Source organism: Hippoglossus stenolepis, chromosome 12, assembly GCF_022539355.2.
Source record: "Hippoglossus stenolepis isolate QCI-W04-F060 chromosome 12, HSTE1.2, whole genome shotgun sequence".
NCBI lineage: Eukaryota > Metazoa > Chordata > Actinopteri > Pleuronectiformes > Pleuronectidae > Hippoglossus > Hippoglossus stenolepis.
In genome coordinates this window covers 24,114,289-24,131,879 of record NC_061494.1, presented here as the reverse complement: position 1 = coordinate 24,131,879, position 17,591 = coordinate 24,114,289, and the positions used below count along the sequence as shown (strand labels likewise).

Here is a 17,591-nt window from a genome sequence, read left to right as displayed (position 1 = left end):
TAATACAGAGGCTGACTTTCAGACAGGTTTTTCCAGATTCACTAAGAACCATATCTGCAAATCTTGGCTTACACCTACTTGTCTTTTAAAAATCTTTTTTCCTGGTCTGCTTGGAAGTTTTCCAGCAAGCTGCTCTTTCCTCTGCAGGTGAGTTTCAGTGCTTTTAGATCCTCATTCCTGTTAGCGAGTAATCTGGATTCTGACAGGGTGACCTTTGTGTTGAAAACCTGACTCACATTGTAAATGATAACAAGTCTCATCTTCCTGCATAGGTTCTGTAAAGTTGTCTCATGACGGCTCACAGCAAGAGTTATACAATAATTCTGTTTCTCATTCTCGTGTTACTAAATAAACATCTACAGCAGCAATGTTCCCTTTTTAACTATTGCAAAAAACGATATTATGGACAAAAAATACTTATATATATATGTTAAGCTCCATGGTACCAACCTAAGAACCCTAACCTGATGCAAAGCAAGCAGACCAACAACCCAAATAAACTTTTATATTCTAAGTGAATACTCATCATCTTAAACTTATCAATTACATTTCTTAGAATATGTCCTGAACCCTAAAGGCCTAAAACATTCAAACTGTGTGTGGCGACACAGAGACCAGAGGTTCCCACCACTTGTTTTGTATGAAACCAAACTGGGACATAATTTGGCGGTAGCTCTTTTTAAATGATGTGAGCAAATGCATAATATGAATGTTTTTACAAACGTCATTTTCAGGAATATGTTGAAGGTGTCTGTGTTCGTTTGGTACGAAATACAGACGATTAAAGTCCAGGTGAAAACTCTTGCACTGTTGGGCTGCTGTCAGGCGCTCACTCTCAGTATTCGTGCTCAGATCTGTGGTGGAAAGGTGGTTTGTGCGATTGTGGATTGCTTTCGCACGAGTGGTCTTGAGCTGGAAAAGGATGTGGTTAGCACTTTGTACATATGGTGCCCTTTAGTTTGTGCGTTCTGTCTGTGATTCTCTTTTGAGTTTTTACTTTGTTCTTATGACTAAAACCATTTTGTTGTACACTGCTCTACTTGTGAAGTGGTATTGCGTCACTGTCGGCCTCCACAACACAAGCAGCCATCACACAACGTTGTCTTCCTCCTTGTAGCTGCTTCACTTTGTGTTCCCCTCGGTGCCTCCTCTCAGAAAACTAAACAACTGTTGTTAAGTTTAGTAGCTTTGCTTTAAACATGTTCAAAGTGTACGTTTTATTATAGAAACCTGCTTTTTACAAGGTCTCAGTTGAAGACTGAGTGGTGCCTCTGTCTGGAGGTGTTTCAGCTGAAGGTTTTCACGACTCTATGCTGGGGTTTAGAAACTGATTGATTTCCCTGATCTATATGTTCATTAAAGACGTCTGGGGGGCAAGCATTGAAAAACAATGGCTTTTAAAACCATGTCAATGCAGCAGAATTGACCTGTCAAGCGATAATATATGTCAATTATGTGAGATGTTGTAATTAAGCTGAGCCCAGAGGTTCCCCAGCTGATTTCAGACATGCACCGACCTTCTGGAGGGGCTGTTTGCGAGGGCGCGAAGGTCTGAGTCAGTTGCTCTGGGCATTTTCTGGAACTTTCTCTGTCGGCCCCAAACTTCTGGAAAGTGTCTGAAGTGAGAAGTGAGAGCTGATGTGAGAAAACAGCAGGAACACGTCTGGAGAGTTCACAGTGGGCGAGTGGGCGAGTGGCGTACAAGCCTCCGCAGCAGAATTCATACGTCCTGACCTCCCTGGATCTATATGTTCCTGTTGAAGAACCAGCTCCTGCTGCTTCATCCTGGTGGACGACGTCCTCCAGAGAAGGTCCCTGGAATCAGGTCTGGAGTTCACGTCTGAACGACTGTAATAAATATCTCGTGGTAATCAGACCTGTTTTGTCCACGAGTTCCTGTCAGTGAGCCTTTGTTTGTATTGAACAGGACATTATTTTTATTATTGTTAGAAAAATCTTATTTTTGATCCATCAACAGAACAGGAAATTATGTGAAATGACACTTTAAACGATTAATGACAAACTGTTCATAACAACAATCAAAAACATGATTCATCTTACTCATATTTCACTTTCAGCAGCGTCACTATTCCTCATCTCCATCTTTTTCTTTATGTCTTATCTTTGCTCAGTGTCTCTTCCCGAAGAGAAACTTTGATTGATTTGTATTTTTTCTAATTTCCTCTGATATTTAAATGCACATGTGATCTTTACATGAAGCCACTGGGATCAGGGACGAGGTGCAAAACCACCAGGATGACGGTGGAACATAATTCAGCTTCATGTCTCATCATGAGGGGGGGGGGACTTGGATTTATTTCCAATGGGACGTTGATATTAATCCGTGTGTGTGTGTGTGTGTGAACTGGAGAGAGAGAGGGAGAAAGGAAGAGCTGATCCTGAGTCAGTGTGTGAGGGAACAGACGAGAGAGAGACCTGCTCACACACACACACTCTCTCTCTCTCTCTCTCTCGCCTCTCTCTCTCTCGCCTCTCTTGTCTCTCTCTCTCTCTCTCTCTCTCTCTCTCTCTCTCTCTCTCTCTCTCTCTCTGTCTGTCTCTCTCTCTCTCTCTCTCTGTCTCTCTCTCTCTCTGTCTCTCTCTCTCTCTCTCTCTCTCTCTCTCTCTCTCTCTCTCTCTCTCTCTCTCTGTCTCTCTCTCTGTCTCTCTCTCTCTCCCTCGCTCGGTTCCACACGGGGGACGTGGTGAGGAAGAAGGGGAGGAATGAGGAAGAAGTCCTCCTCGCTCGTCTCGCGCGCCTCGTCCCAGCTCGTGCGGGTTTGCTGATGCAGCGGCTCCGGTCACCGGATCCTACAGGTCGCCCCGGTCCCGCCGCGTGGAAACGAGGAGTCGAGCGGAAACAGATCCACGGAGGAGCTGCCGGTGCATGGGAATCTCCTCACCCCTCCTCACCCCCCCTCACCCCTCCTCCTGCGCGCCTCGCTCGCTGGACACGCCGCGTATAAGAGCTCCCTGCGTCTCCATTACCATTCCCCACTACTGGCGTACCTCTACTCCTCCTCCGCCTCCTCCTCCGCCTCCTCCTCCTCCTCCTCTGCTTCTTACTTCTTCAGTGGAGCTGTGGAGCCGTAGTGCCGCTCGTACGCCTCCGGACTGTGGACACTCTGGACACGAAGGTAGGACACTCCGCGGCTCTCCGGTGGGTAACGAGGGTGCATGCGGGTCTTTGCCCTGGTTCCGTGGAGGGAGGGACGGGATGGGAGAGGGGACAGGGGACAGGGGACAGGGGGGGAGCCCCGTGCAGCCCGGACGGTTTCCTCGCATCCTCCCTCCTCGCCACGCGCTCCACACTGCGCCTTCTCCTCCGTGGCGTGGAGGTGCGCTGGCCCCCGGCCGGAGAGGCGCTGGCTGCGGGGGACTGGGAGTCTCTGGGTTTCACTGGGAACCAGCAGCGGTCCAGACTCCGGAGAGGCTGCTCCTCTTCGCCCCAGGGAACGGTTTTCCCCCTTGCTTTTTCCTTCCCCCCTTCCCTCCTCTCCTGCTCCCCCCCTCTCCTGCTCCCCTGCTCCCCTGCATGTTTAAGTGTGCCCGCCTGCCTCGCGTGTACCCGGAGGGATCTGATCTGGGATCAGATCAGGGATGCAGGGCACGTTCACAGATCCACGCTTCTAGGCGTCAAATGTGGAAGTTGGTGACAAACATGCGCAAAATTCCCCTTTGGACATGTGACCCCTGCAGAGGGAAGATGATCCAGGCGCATTGAGAACAGACACATTTGTGCGCAATTCTGCAGGTCCGCATCCTTTGCGCCAAACAGTGCAGTGCTCTGGGGAGGGGGTTCGAGTGTGACCCCGTGGCTCAGTCTGAAACGGGGCTGATTTCTGAATTAAGCAGAACTGGATCATCTTGTTTCATCCTCGGGCTGCTGCTGCTGCTGCTGCTGCGTTCGGGCAGATGTTATAAATGGAAATGAAACAACGGGCAGAGCTTCACACGTCACTTCACTGGTCCTGTAAACCTGCTCCAGAGAATCAGAGAGGAGGCAGCAGCAGCTTCCCATTCCCCTGATGTGACAGAGCAAACCTCGGTGCTGTGACAAGTGCTGGGCACATCAGGCTGCAGGTGCCATCAAGGCTTTCTAGGCAATTCTTTTCCAGCTGACTTCAGTCGGGGCTTGATGGGCACGGCTCAGAGGAAGTGCAGCTCATCCACTGTGGAGGCTATGAAACATTTATTTATGACAATGAAAAACTGAAGCGCAAGCAGCCCGCGCTCTTTACTGCCTCATCCTCGCAGTGAGGAAGAAGGTTATTGTTGAAATTGAATATTTTCGATCAGCCCAGTGGTGATGCTTCACGACACAGGTCCAGAGCAGCAGAAGCTGAAGTGATGTGTTTTCCAGACCTTTGTGTGATGCCAGATTCCAGCTGCTTCTCAGTGGGTCTGCACCAAGCAGTGATCAGACCCGGAGAGAACACGTACGCAGGTACACAACTTCCTTGCTATGCAACAACTGCAGGGTCACTCTGGTGGGGGGGGAAATGCCCGGGCGGTAGAAGCAGGTTTAGCACCATTCCAGTGTCACAGCGTAGTGTTCGTCTATAAACATCATTTGCTGTGAATGGTTTCTCAACATACAGTATTCTCATGTGATTCCTGCCAGGCCTGCGTCATTCAATTTTTGTTAAAAATATCTATTTTTATCCATATCACTCACATTGTGATGAAATGGGAGTTATTATTGCACTAAATATATAAATAACCCAGTGACAGGCCAAATCTTTCAGCCAAGACTTTCCAAATATCCCCCAAAAGGAGGATAAATATAGATAATAAAAACCTATAGACACCCGAATGGAACAAGGCCGGTTTTAAAAGACCGTTGACTCAGATCTTATATGTTCCCACGCTCCAAAGAGTGGTTCTGCAAAGGTGACCCTGTTCCCTATAGTTTACAGTCAACAGGGTCGTCACAGAGCAAGGGCAGGTCGGGGAAACACTTCTGCTAATGTAAAGTGAAGTGAGAAACACAAAACAGCTGATGAGTGGGATTGGTTTTGCAGATTAGAGAGTCCTGCGATGTAAATGCCATTTTTTTTAAATACAGTTTAAACTACTCAGCTTTTACCTTTTTTAATTTGAAATATAACAACAATGCATATGCATGAATATATATATATATATATATATGTATATATGGTTTTTATAGTAGCCTACAGTAGCATAGAGAATAGTGCACTGTATCTAGTCAAGGCAGTTATACTGGTTGGAGACAGTGTGACCTCAATCAATAGCTAATAAGCTAATAGGTAGCCACCCATGTCAACCTGAGTATGAGCTCATTTATTAGAAATCAATAAGCCGATTGGTGGATTCCCTGCGAGCTCACCATCTATCAAAGGTCAGTTGTAGGGTGCTCCCCTGTGATTGGCTGATACGTGCGACCCCCGCTGTCATTTGTCAAGTCCTGAGGTTAAGAAGTGGACGTGCTCGCTCCAACGCGGCCTCAGTGCTTTTCAGGTTACACATAACCCCCCACAATTCACAGGCCCAGTGATGAAATATGGATGAATTCAAACCAGGTTACACACGCAGCCTAGTCAGGAAGCAGAGTGTAGCACGTGATGGTAGAAGCTGAGAGACGAGTCAACTCCATTTAATGCATAAAGGATATAAACATGTTTGTGTCCGAGCACTTTACGATCTGAACGACCTTCTGTTGGATGAGAGGAACTCTACGAGCAGGCCTGGAGAAAGAGAGGAACGTGTTTACTCAGCACGCAGCGGATGTTTGTCACCTCACACAGATGTGACTGTGTACGCTGTGTAAGATTCTGATTTAGAAACCAAGTTGGCCAGAAATGGTAAAATGAAACGTGAAGCTATCATAACACTTAGCCAGTGACAGTGAACTAACGAGCCGTCCCTGGACGCTGAGAGGAGAAGGTTAACTCAACAGGAGATTTAGATTTACCTCAGAATCTGGAGACGAAACATATTTCAGATGTTCAGAATATGATTAAAGAACCCCCCTTTCTTTATAAGAGAAGGTGAGGGTACCATTCCTCAGCCCCGTCTCTCCCGTCTCATACTCCCCCTTTTCTTTCCATTTGTCTCTCTCTCTCATTTTTCCTTCCTCCAGACATCCAACTCCGCTTCCTACATTACATCTCTCTCCTCCTGTCCCTCTCTTCCTTTCTTTTTGCTTTTCCATATTTCTTCATCTTTCACTCACGGTTTTACATTTTGTACCATCCCGTCTTCCTCCGGAGCAGAAGAATTCCGGCTTCTCCTCGGAGCCGCGGGCTGAAGCGTTTCTTTGTGCTTTTCCTGCAGCTCACAGGTTTATTTTCAGTGGCGTGCACATGGTCTGCATCTATTTTTCAAATGACTTTACCAATACATCACTCGTAATGATGATGTCAAATTTCCATGCGTGATTCATTCCCTGATACAAATTAGTGGTTTGTGCAGAAAGTGGGGTTGTGTCCTCTCTCTGGTCGACCGGCCGCCTGTTGGCACCTTTGGGTGCTGCCTGCAGAGGCTCCGAGGACTGACAGCACCGGGGCGGAGAGAGAGCAGCTTGACTCACAGCAACACATGGTTTTGGTTTTCTTTACTTTATGTATTGTGCTTTTGTTTTGGCCTCGGGGGAGTATAGGATTCAGCTGTCCAGTATTTGTGTGAGTCTGTGTTTGGGCTGAAACTCGTCTTATGTTGTATTCCTCTGGAAACACATTCAAGTTTTGAGGTCATAGCGCCGGGGAATTTCATGGCGATATATTCTGACACCTGATATCTCAATTAAAAAAGGAGGAAAAATCCAAAGTAGCAGCCTCTGCTCAGTGACTAAGCCGCTCTAGTGTTAACAGCAGAGACAGGAACACACCTCGAGTGTGGCTCGGATATCGTTCAGGACAAATAGAGCAGTAATGATTCTAACGAGAGCGAGATCTGGATTCAGACATTCCCACAGGATCTTTACACTTGTACAACACGCAGCTCTAAACAGAACAGGTCATTATCTTGAGCCATCTAAAGTGTAGCCTCATGATGAAGTGATAAAGTGTAAAGCAATCAGGATTGTGTAAGCAAAGTTTAGAGAGGATTTGTGTGCATGAGGATGAATTATAAGTGAGCTGGCAAGAAGAACAAGAGCAGAGAATGGAAACTAGAGCGTTGGCTTCTTAAATGAGACGTGTGTCATATCAGCAACTGTTACACTATACGTTCATATTTGTAATTATGCTATAGTGCTTTATCTTAAATCATGCACACTATAGTCTATAATGAGAAATCCACAAACCAGCTGGAAGATAGAAGAAATCCTCTGCTCAGGTGCCTTTCAGCAAGGCACAGCAACCTCCCTTTGTGTAAATAATGTGACATAACCATCTGAAATCATAACAATCATGATATCATAATCATATATTCATAGATGCTGAAGCCGCTCTCTACAGCCATGCAGCACAGTCACAGTGTGACACTCAGTGGACACTCAGAGATATCACTCCTCTCACTGTACCTGATTCCTTTTCCATCAAGAACCAGGAGTTATTCTCAAAACAGTGAAAAGTAGTTTCTGTATGTGTCCCTGGGGCAGCTGGGTTCGAACCCTGTAAGCTGGCCTTGTGATGAACCGCTGTCCCGCTTGCCTCTTGCCCAATGTCGGCAGTAATAGGGAGTTGATGGGATAATGTGTCTGATGGATCTGGATCTAATGGCTTCTGTTTTCCTGTAATCCTGTGGAGAAACAATCAATTTAAATAATAACTTGTGCCTGCTCCCAAAACCATTATGAAAAACCTTCAAAATATAATTGGAACATGCTCCAACAGTTTGAGTGGTGCCAATCTAAAACCAATGTTGGTGCAGGGGGTGCACATCAGTGGTGAATCTGTCAGACTCCTGCTGCCACCGGCTCTACTCTTCTAATGCAGCTTCTCTTCAGTGTTGGTTTCAGCCTTTTACTCAAAAGTATCTTGTAATAATTTAAACAGTTTCTCTGAGAATCCACTGGAGAACAGGAGCCAGACAGAAACCCTCTGGTTTCTGGAGAGCAGCTGGCACACAGAGAGAGAATGCTCTTTAGCCATCAGCCTGTTGGAAAAATGACATCCTTAAGTGAAAAACAACCAAATCCCAAAGCACACTGAATTATTGATCCCTTGGAAATGCCACACAAAGCCTGGTGCGACCACACAAGAAGGTGGTGGCCGGCAGAGAGCTGCTGGCTTCTCTCCCACCAGAAGGTCACTCTTAGGTTATCAGCTCACTGAATTGTGGTTTAATTAAGGAAAGGTGTAATTGTGTTTGTGACTGATTGTCTTAACTGATCTGATCACGAAGCTCTCACACCACAGCTGAGCTCAGTCAGTCCACATCAGCACAGCAGCGACTGAGCACTCGCTTGGTTTCACCCAGATGTTTAAACTGATGAAGAGTTACTCACTATAGCTGTCACCATCAGGCAACACACACACACACACTTTGTTTAATATCTGGACTGAACTGTCAAACATTGATGAGGTCCCCAGTGGAAATGTATTTTGTGTTTCACATGTGTCTTTAATCGTGTCGGGCCGCCGGGTGAGAGAGAGAGAGAGAGAGAGAGGGTGGTGGGGGAGAGAGAGAGAGAGAGAGAGAGAGAGAGAGAGAGAGAGAGAGAGAGAGAGTTATAGGTAATTTACAGTTTCATCTATAATGAGCATTGTGGTAGAAAGAAAGCAGAGCAGCACTGATGTAACTATCGATGTCTGGTAGTTTGTGCCGTGTGCATGTAGCTGTGTGAACAGTGAATTAATAGTTGCTGGTTTGCAGGAATCGAGCAAGAAGCTTGTCTGAGGAGAGTTTTAAGCTGATCTGTGTTTCAGGTCTTAGGGTCCTGTTATTGATCCTTGATTAAAAACTAGATGTGTGTGTGTGTGTGTGTGTCTGTGTGTCTGTGTGTGTCTGTGTGTGTCTGTGTGTGTGTGTGTGTGTGTGTGTAGCAGTGCTTTGTCTGGAAGGTCTAGAAAGTTCTTCAAGTTTGTTCCTGTGGAAGTAAATCTCCAGACCGAGCAGTCGCATTCAGACACTGGGTCAGATTTATAGTTGAAAGCGATATTCTATTGTAAATTCTTGAGGGTTTGGTTTGTGAGGCAGGACGGCTGGAGGGGGCCAAAGGAGAAGGGCTGCAGGACAGGCTCATGAGGAACAAGTCGTTACAAGGGACAGACAGATTCCAGGGTGTGAGTGGTGATGAACTCGCAGAGTGAAGTGAGTCTCACTGAGTTAATGAGCTGATCAGGAACAGATGAGCAGGTGGAAAAGACCACACACACACACACACACACACACACACACACACACACACACACACACACACACACACACACACACACACACACACACACACACACAAATATGTAGAGCTGCGTCTGAGTTGAAGTGGTTGTTCTTCAGTTTCTCTTCTGAAAATCCAGAATGTCCTGAGCTCCAATTTCACTGATTTACCACCGGATGATACAGTTGAAATCAATATGGCAATGGAAACTACTTTTTTAGGGATTCTAATGGCGATAGGGATGGTGGGTCGATATCTCCACAACTAGGATTGCTATAAAATTACAGAAAATTCATGATCCCCAGAGGATGAATCCTAAAGACTTTAGTGATCCTGTGACCTTTCCCCTGACGCCACCAAGAGGTTAACATTTGTCATAATGATTGAATTGTCTCAACAACTATTAGATTGACTGCGATACCCCCCCCCCTCGGGATGAATTTTCATAAACAATAGATGGGGTTAGGGTTAGATAGTTGTATTGACTTGTAATTGTCTGCTTGATTTTAGCTTTTCGGGTTAAATACCAAAAGTTGGGGGATGAAGATTCCTTCCATCTGCTTATATGTACAGATACGTGTAATATTGGTTCACTTATATTTCCTATTATTGGAAGATATTATTACAATTACACCCAATGATCTTTAAAACTGTCTGTCTCCTACATTTTAATATTCTGAGCTAAAAAACAGGCTGAATTCTCTCAATGCTTTTAGGCGTATCAGCTCCTGGGAGAATACACAGGCCCACACTCAGAATGCGTCTGGATGTTATTCTGTGTCAGTACTCAAAGGGGTATTTGCATTTTCTTTTTATCCCCTGAAACCTCAGGAGAGGATGTGTCTTCGAATATTCGCACAAAAACCCAGAATCGCCTGCATCCGTTTCGCTGCATCTGCTTCCATCACATCTCCTTTTAAATTCCACCCACAGTGTGCACATTTGACTGCGTCTGCATATTAGAAATTGATTTTAATTTCCTGCTCATAACTTTGAGAGCCCGGTGTTGCATCATCGGGCTCTCAGCTGCGTCGACCCCTGTGGTTCTCAAGCAGGGGTCAACCTGGATAGAACACAGTCAATCACCAGGCAGCCCTGAATCACAGAGAGGATGTTCATGGGAACGTTGCTGCTGCCCAGATAACTTTCTCTAACACAGAGAGGAAACATTGAATAGATTTACTTTTTTATGCTTCTTTACCAGCAGCAGCAGCAGCAGCATGATTCTGAATCGTCCGTCCAGTATCTCAGCAACAGCCTCAGGGAATGTGTGGTTCTAAGGTTCACTTGGACTCAAGTATGAAGCAACTTGAAGTTGGTGATCAAGTTGTGAAGTTAATTGGGCTTTTTTACAAAGTTTATCATTATGATTATCAGTCGGCCACATACGTAAACACCTCTTCACATGCAGCAGGGAGTTTTAATCAGTATCCAAATTACCCAACAATGTGCAAATACTTGGTTATTCGTGGTGACGAGGCGGAGCAGCGTCCCCACCGAGGCATTTTTACTTGATTGAAAATGATTCTTAACAAATTATGGCTTTCATACAAACAAATTCTGCCCTGAAGCAATTACATGGAAACTGAACGTAGTCTCAGTGTTGGGATTTAGGGTTCTCTCTTCCTCACTGCACTTGGATGATGTTCAATCACTTTTATTAGTGAATCTGTTTGTTTCAAAAAAGTAGAAACATTAGCACAAAATCAAGAGTTTGTGATTCCACCAGTTTAAAGTGTTGATAAGAAACTTCTGCATCCACAGAGAAAGACACAACTGCCGAGGCACAGAAATCACAAAGTGAAAAACTAGACGACACAAGTAAAAAACAATTACACCAAAACATTCACAAAATTGATCAGTTGATTGACAAAAAGCCCAAATACAGTTTTTATTTGGCCACTGGTCAGGTTTCAGATTCGACACGCCACACACCCACGTTTATCTGTGGCCTGGTTATTTACTTGCTGACCTAAATAGCTCAGCAATTTCTTCCCTGAAACACGTTTCTGATTTAGTGAAGTTGAGACTTTTATGTTCTTCGTGCTTGAACCGTTCTGTTTCGAAACTCGAGTGTTGCTTCATGATCAGCCTCAGCGCTCTGAAGTCTGCACAGAGGTTCTTCCAGACGCAGGCAGATCCGACCTTTCAGTGCTTACGAGAGGTTAAAGCGAATCTATAAACCACTCAGCTTCCAAACAACTCTCACAGAAGCGACGTATTTGAAGAGAGAAGAGTTTGTTACGCCTCATACTTAGATTTAGATTTCTATCCATCATGAGATATTAAACTTGAAATGAACACGTATAATAAAATCACAGGACAGAATCAAAACTAAAAATCCCTTTTCTTCCAGACATGTCTCTAATGTGAACTGTTTCCTCTGCTCTCCTCTTTCTAAAGATTGAAGATCCTCATTCATCGTCACCTCGTGGTTCTGGTCCGGACGTCACCATGGGCCGCTGGGATCACTCCCTCCTGTCCCCTGCCCCGAGGCTAGCAGTCGTCACGGTGATTCTCCTCCTCCAACTCCAGCTCTCGTTGGCTGGCGCGCCGCCTGAGCCGAACTTGGGCGACTCGGTTTTTGCAGTGTCCACCAATAAAACCGAGTGCTCCAAGCCCGAGGCGTGCGCACGAGGGGTGGTGCTGCCTATTTGGGAGCCGCAGAATCCGTCGTTTGGCGACAAGGTTGCCCGGGCTACAGTTTACTTTGTGGCCCTGGTCTACATGTTCTTGGGTGTGTCCATCATCGCTGACCGTTTCATGGCGTCGATAGAGGTCATCACGTCACAGGAAAAGGAGATCACCATCAAGAAACCCAACGGGGAAACCACCACCACGACTGTTCGAATCTGGAACGAGACCGTGTCCAATCTCACCCTCATGGCTCTGGGCTCTTCAGCTCCTGAGATCCTGCTGTCCGTCATAGAGGTCATGGGTCACGGGTTCCAGGCGGGCACGCTGGGCCCCTCCACCATCGTGGGCTCCGCGGCATTCAACATGTTCGTCATCATCGGGCTTTGTGTGTACGTGGTGCCTGACGGGGAGACGAGGAGGGTCAAGCACCTCCGTGTCTTCTTCGTCACGGCCACCTGGAGTATCTTCGCCTACATTTGGCTCTACCTGATCCTGTGTGTGATCTCGCCGGGCGTGGTGCAGGTGTGGGAGGCGCTGCTCACGTTCATGTTCTTCCCCATCTGCGTGGTCTTTGCCTGGGTGGCTGACCGCCGCCTGCTTTTCTACAAGTACGTGTACAAGCGCTACCGCACTGGCAAGCAACGTGGAATGATCATCGAGACCGAGGGCGACCGTCCACTTCCTTCCAAGGTAAACCTAACACTACCACAACAAATACTACTACTACCTCATACATAACACCATCAGTCCAAATACTACTACTACCTCGTATAACACCATCAGTCCAAGTACTACTACCACGTCGCACATAACACCATCAGTCCAAGTACTACTACCACGTCGTACATAACACCATCAGTCCAAGTACTACTACCTCGTACATAACACCATCAGTCCAAGTACTACTACCACGTATATAACACCATCAGTCCAAGTACTACTACCCGCATAACACCATCGTCACCTCGTACATAACACCATCAGTCCAAGTACTACTACCTCGTACATAACACCATCAGTCCAAGTACTACACTACCTCGTATATAACACCATCAGTCCAAGTACTACTACCACGTCGTACATAACACCATCAGTCCAAGTACTACTACCTCGTATATAACACCATCAGTCCAAGTACTACTACCTCGTACATAACACCATCAGTCCAAGTACTACTACCCGTCGTACATAACACCATCAGTCCAAGTACTACTACCACCTCGTACATAACACCATCAGTCCAAGTACTACTACCACGTCGTACATAACACCATCAGTCCAAGTACTACTACCTCGTACATAACACCATCAGTCCAAGTACTACTACCACGTCGTACATAACACCATCAGTCCAAGTACTAATACCATATCAACGCCTTGTCAGCAACTGTAACTGAAATTTAATTATTTGCCAACAAAAAGACAAAAGCTTTGAACGAATTCTGAGGGTTTTTATCTTTAAAGACTAATTCTGATTCATCATAATCTGGGTCTTGTTTTCAGACCTGTGATCATAATATTTGTTGCTAAGTTAAAGTTAATTTCTAAGAACCGAGTATTCAGAAATTATTCTTTAATATTCATTCAAAGCAAAATCATATCTGCCAGAATTACCTGAATCTCTTATGGGCTTTATAACTGTTGAGTACCTGAAAAACAGGATTTAAAATATATTAGCCCAACAATAAAACCTTCTATTACCTCGGGAACTAATACAATTTCTCTTTTATCTCAATTCAGCTGAATCTAACATGCTCAGATTTTCAAATCTTTATCTGAAATGCAGGTACTTTCTTTGAACAGTAAATATTTTGTCATCCTGAACAGAAGTTCCTCGATGATGATGATGATTATTAGGATGATGATGTTGATATTTGAATTAGATTTTAAAAGCTTCCTTCATCAGTATCTCTCTAAAGAACCTTAACTGTCATTCTGCCAAATCTTTTTTGCAAGGGCATGAAGTTAGGAAGCAGTAAAATTAATTAAGCACCGCTCAGATGAGTGGAAGAAGAAGCTCCTGAGTAGGAGGAAGTAAGTGATAAGTAATGTGTCTGCATTACTGAATGGAATTCAGCCAAAGTAAACTAATGCATAATACTGCAAAGAAACATGCAAAGAAGTACTTGTGTGGTATTGTCACTTTTTAATTGCCTTTAGTGCTTTGTAGACATCAAACTAAATAGTCGGTATTGTCGTGTTTATTCATGACTCATATAATTTACACTGAAGAGCTGAATCGACATCAGTGTCTCAGACGGAGAAGAGCGACTCATTTAAAAACCCTCTTAACGATCTAATCATATTTCATAAATACATGTCTACCTAATGAAAAAGACGATTTCTATGAAAAACAGAAGCTATTCATTTTGAGAGTTGTAAAATATTGGGATTTCAACATGTTTAATAAAAATATTATGCTAATATAAACTTGTATTCCCATGCACAGCAGAACTCTTCAAAACTCTCTGTTCACTAAACTCAGCTGAATCCTCCTGAACCAACTCTAGAGTCAAACAGTATTAATGCTGAGATTCATATTCAATGATTGCATGGAAGTCGTCCAGCTTAAAGGAGCAAAGCAAATTATTATAATCATATTTACATTCACCATTTTAATTTGTGTTACTTCTTGAAAATGTTTACATGCTGCTGCTGCTCTTTTCAGCCTCTGTCTGAAACACTTGGTTTTAGCTCCTGTCTCTTTAAGCCCCCCCCTCCCCCTGATAACAAAGCATCATATGTTTCCTTTAAAGTTAGAAGTCAGAGGTGGTGATGATATGATGATTGTGGAACCTCACTCTATACTGATGACGCTGCTTTCTCTCTCCTCGTCAGGTGGACATCGAGATGGACGGGAAGATGCTGAACTCTCATGGTGTCGACTTCCTGGACGGGCCCCTGGGTTTGGATCTGGACGAGAAGGATCTGGACGAGGAGGAGACCCGCAGAGACATGGCCAAGATCCTGAAGGAGCTCAAACAGAAGCACCCGGACAAGGAGGTGGGTGAAGGAGGAACCTCACATTAAGTGCAGCGGCAGCGTGACATGAGAAATGCACTGACACCGCTGTCAGCGCTTCTCCTGCCACGGCTGTTTTCCTCTCGTGGGGAATAAAATGACAAAATAATCAGCGACAGATGGCAGACTTTCTGTTGCCTTCTTTATCACTGTGATTATGGTGATGAATGCAGCCCAGGTCTCGTCTCAGCCACTCACGTTAATCTGATAATGGTGCAGCTGAAAAGAATCAGAAAACTGCAGCAGTCGTGACACACATATCTGAATAAAAGCATAAACACAGATAATCCAGTTCTGTCCTTCGGTGTATTAACAGTACAGGAAGTCGAGTCTTTGTAGAGCGTCCACTTGTGTCTGTATATACAGAACAACTACAAGTAAAAGAGTGTTAAGTAGAAGATATTACATTGGTTCACTCCAACAGATCGACTGGACGATAGAGATGGAACGGACACAGATACAAAAGCTTCCTTGAAGTAAGAGGTTGTATTTTCACACCTCAGTTTAAACCGTTGAGAAATAAGAACCACTTTTGTTTTCCTAACACTGTATTCCTACTTCTCTATTTGAGAAACCCAGCCACATATTGAAAGGCGTGATGAGGTTGGTTCCAGTCGGTGTTCCTCTTATTTTCTTGGACAAGGTTTCACACAAACACATGTAACAGACGCCACAAGCTTCTTACATGCATGAGAGACGCTGCTAAAATAGCTTGTTACGCTTTTTGCCCTCATCTCTATATGGATTAAGAAGGAGGCTGATAAAGCTGTTGTCAAACACTAGTCTGCTTTTTATTCTTCCTCATACTCATCTTGGACACAGGGACAACAATATTAGTTGCAGTAAAGTAGTTATATTCTTATTTTAGCTGCATTTCCCGAAGGAGCTGTATGTGACACTGCAAATGTTCGAGACATTTTCAGACATGTATCCTGCTAGGCCCCCTTGTGAAATATGAGAATACAGCAGGAACATATCTGGAAAGTTCACAACCAGTGAGTGAGTGTGATGACGACATCTTGAATATGATGATATCAGCTTGGAAAGAAACTGGGACTCGAGAGCCCGAGGGCCAGAGTCCCTGGCTCCTCCCCTTGCCTGAATGTTCCGGACAGAAGAGTTCATGTCTGAAAACAGTTTAGACCTGAAATTAATGATGGAGACATTTTGCCAACTGACCTGATTTAAAAGCGACAAAGACGAATCTACTCCTTTCGTGAGCAGATGTTCCTCATTCCAAATGTTACCGGACCGTGATTCAGTCTCACCTTCTTGTTTGTGGTTTCCCATGGAGAGATGAGCTAGTGCAAAGGTTTAGGATTTCTATTTCTATTAGCTCAGTTGTTTAACTGGGATAAAAACTGTTCACCTGATCTCCAACAGTACTAATCATCTGGTAAGAGAGGGGGGGGGACCTGTGGGATGAGGACAAGTGGGAACAATTAAGATTTAATTTTGAAAGGATCAAACCAGGAATACAGAAGCAGGATGGATGTTTGCTGCAATGTGCTCTAGAATCTGGATCCACTCGTTGACTAAGGAGATTACAGAGCTGCTCTGGTTTCGTTTTGCGTGTACGGTTGTGTAAGATCTCACAAAGCCTCCGATAATCTGGTGCATCTTCCTCGATGTAAGAAAATCACAGACGCTGTTGATAGAAATGTCTCTGCTCTCGACGTGTTGTTACGACATGACTCACATCACAACCAGGATGAAACTGTCAGGGAGCACAATCTTCAACAATGCATCATGTTCATCACGATGGTGTGTTACATTCCAGAATCATACAGGAGAACATGTTTTCACCTTTTGAATGCCGTTATGTTTTCTCGTCTCAGGTGGAACAACTCATTGAGCTCGCCAACTACCAAGTCCTGAGCCAGCAGCAGAAGAGTCGTGCTTTCTACCGTTGCCAGGCCACTCGGCTGATGACAGGCGCTGGCAACATCCTGAAGAAACACGCCGCCGATCAGGCCCGAAAGGCCGTCAGCATGCACGAGGTTCGCTCTGATGTCGGTGACAACGACCCCATCTCCAAGATCCTCTTTGAGCCCGGTTCCTACCAGTGCCTCGAGAACTGTGGCACCGTGGCCGTCAACGTGATGCGGCGCGGCGGCGACCTGGGCAAAACTATTACTGTGGACTACCGGACAGAAGACGGGACGGCCAACGCTGGATCGGACTACGAGTTCACAGAGGGCGTGGTGGTGTTCAAGTCCGGTGAGACGCTGAAAGAGATCCGCGTGGGGATCATTGATGACGACATCTTTGAGGAGGATGAAAACTTCCTGATTCACCTGTCCAACGTCCGGGTGTTGACCTCTGAAGGCGAGGAGCCCGATGAAGGCGAGGCCGCGAATCACGTGGACTCGGTGGCCTGTCTCGGCCTACCCGCCACAGCGACCGTCACCATCTTTGATGACGACCACGCCGGTATCTTTACGTTTGAGGAGCCTGTTTGCCATGTGAGCGAGAGCGTCGGCACCATGGAGGTGAAGGTGCTGAGAACGTCGGGGGCTCGCGGCGTGGTCACGGTGCCGTACAAGACGGTGGAGGGAACGGCACGAGGCAGCGGGGAGGACTTCGAAGACTCTCACGGCGTCTTGGAGTTTCAGAACGACGAGATCTTGTGAGTAACAATGTCCCT

General features: G+C 45.5%; 1 protein-coding gene across 2 annotated transcripts in view; it reads left to right on the top strand.

Annotated features, from left to right (window-relative positions):
* Positions 1-2,715: 2,715 nt before the first annotated feature.
* slc8a1b (solute carrier family 8 member 1b) overlaps positions 2,716-17,591 on the top strand; it is a 113,946-nt gene continuing 99,070 nt past the window's right edge. For both annotated transcript variants that reach the window (XM_035172713.2, XM_035172714.2), the window contains exons 1-4: positions 2,716-3,137; positions 11,690-12,613; positions 14,762-14,926; positions 16,783-17,573. In XM_035172713.2, the coding sequence (XP_035028604.1) occupies positions 11,741-12,613; positions 14,762-14,926; positions 16,783-17,573 (1,829 nt within the window). In that variant the 5' untranslated portion in view covers positions 2,716-3,137; positions 11,690-11,740. The remainder of the gene's footprint in view (positions 3,138-11,689; positions 12,614-14,761; positions 14,927-16,782; positions 17,574-17,591) is intronic.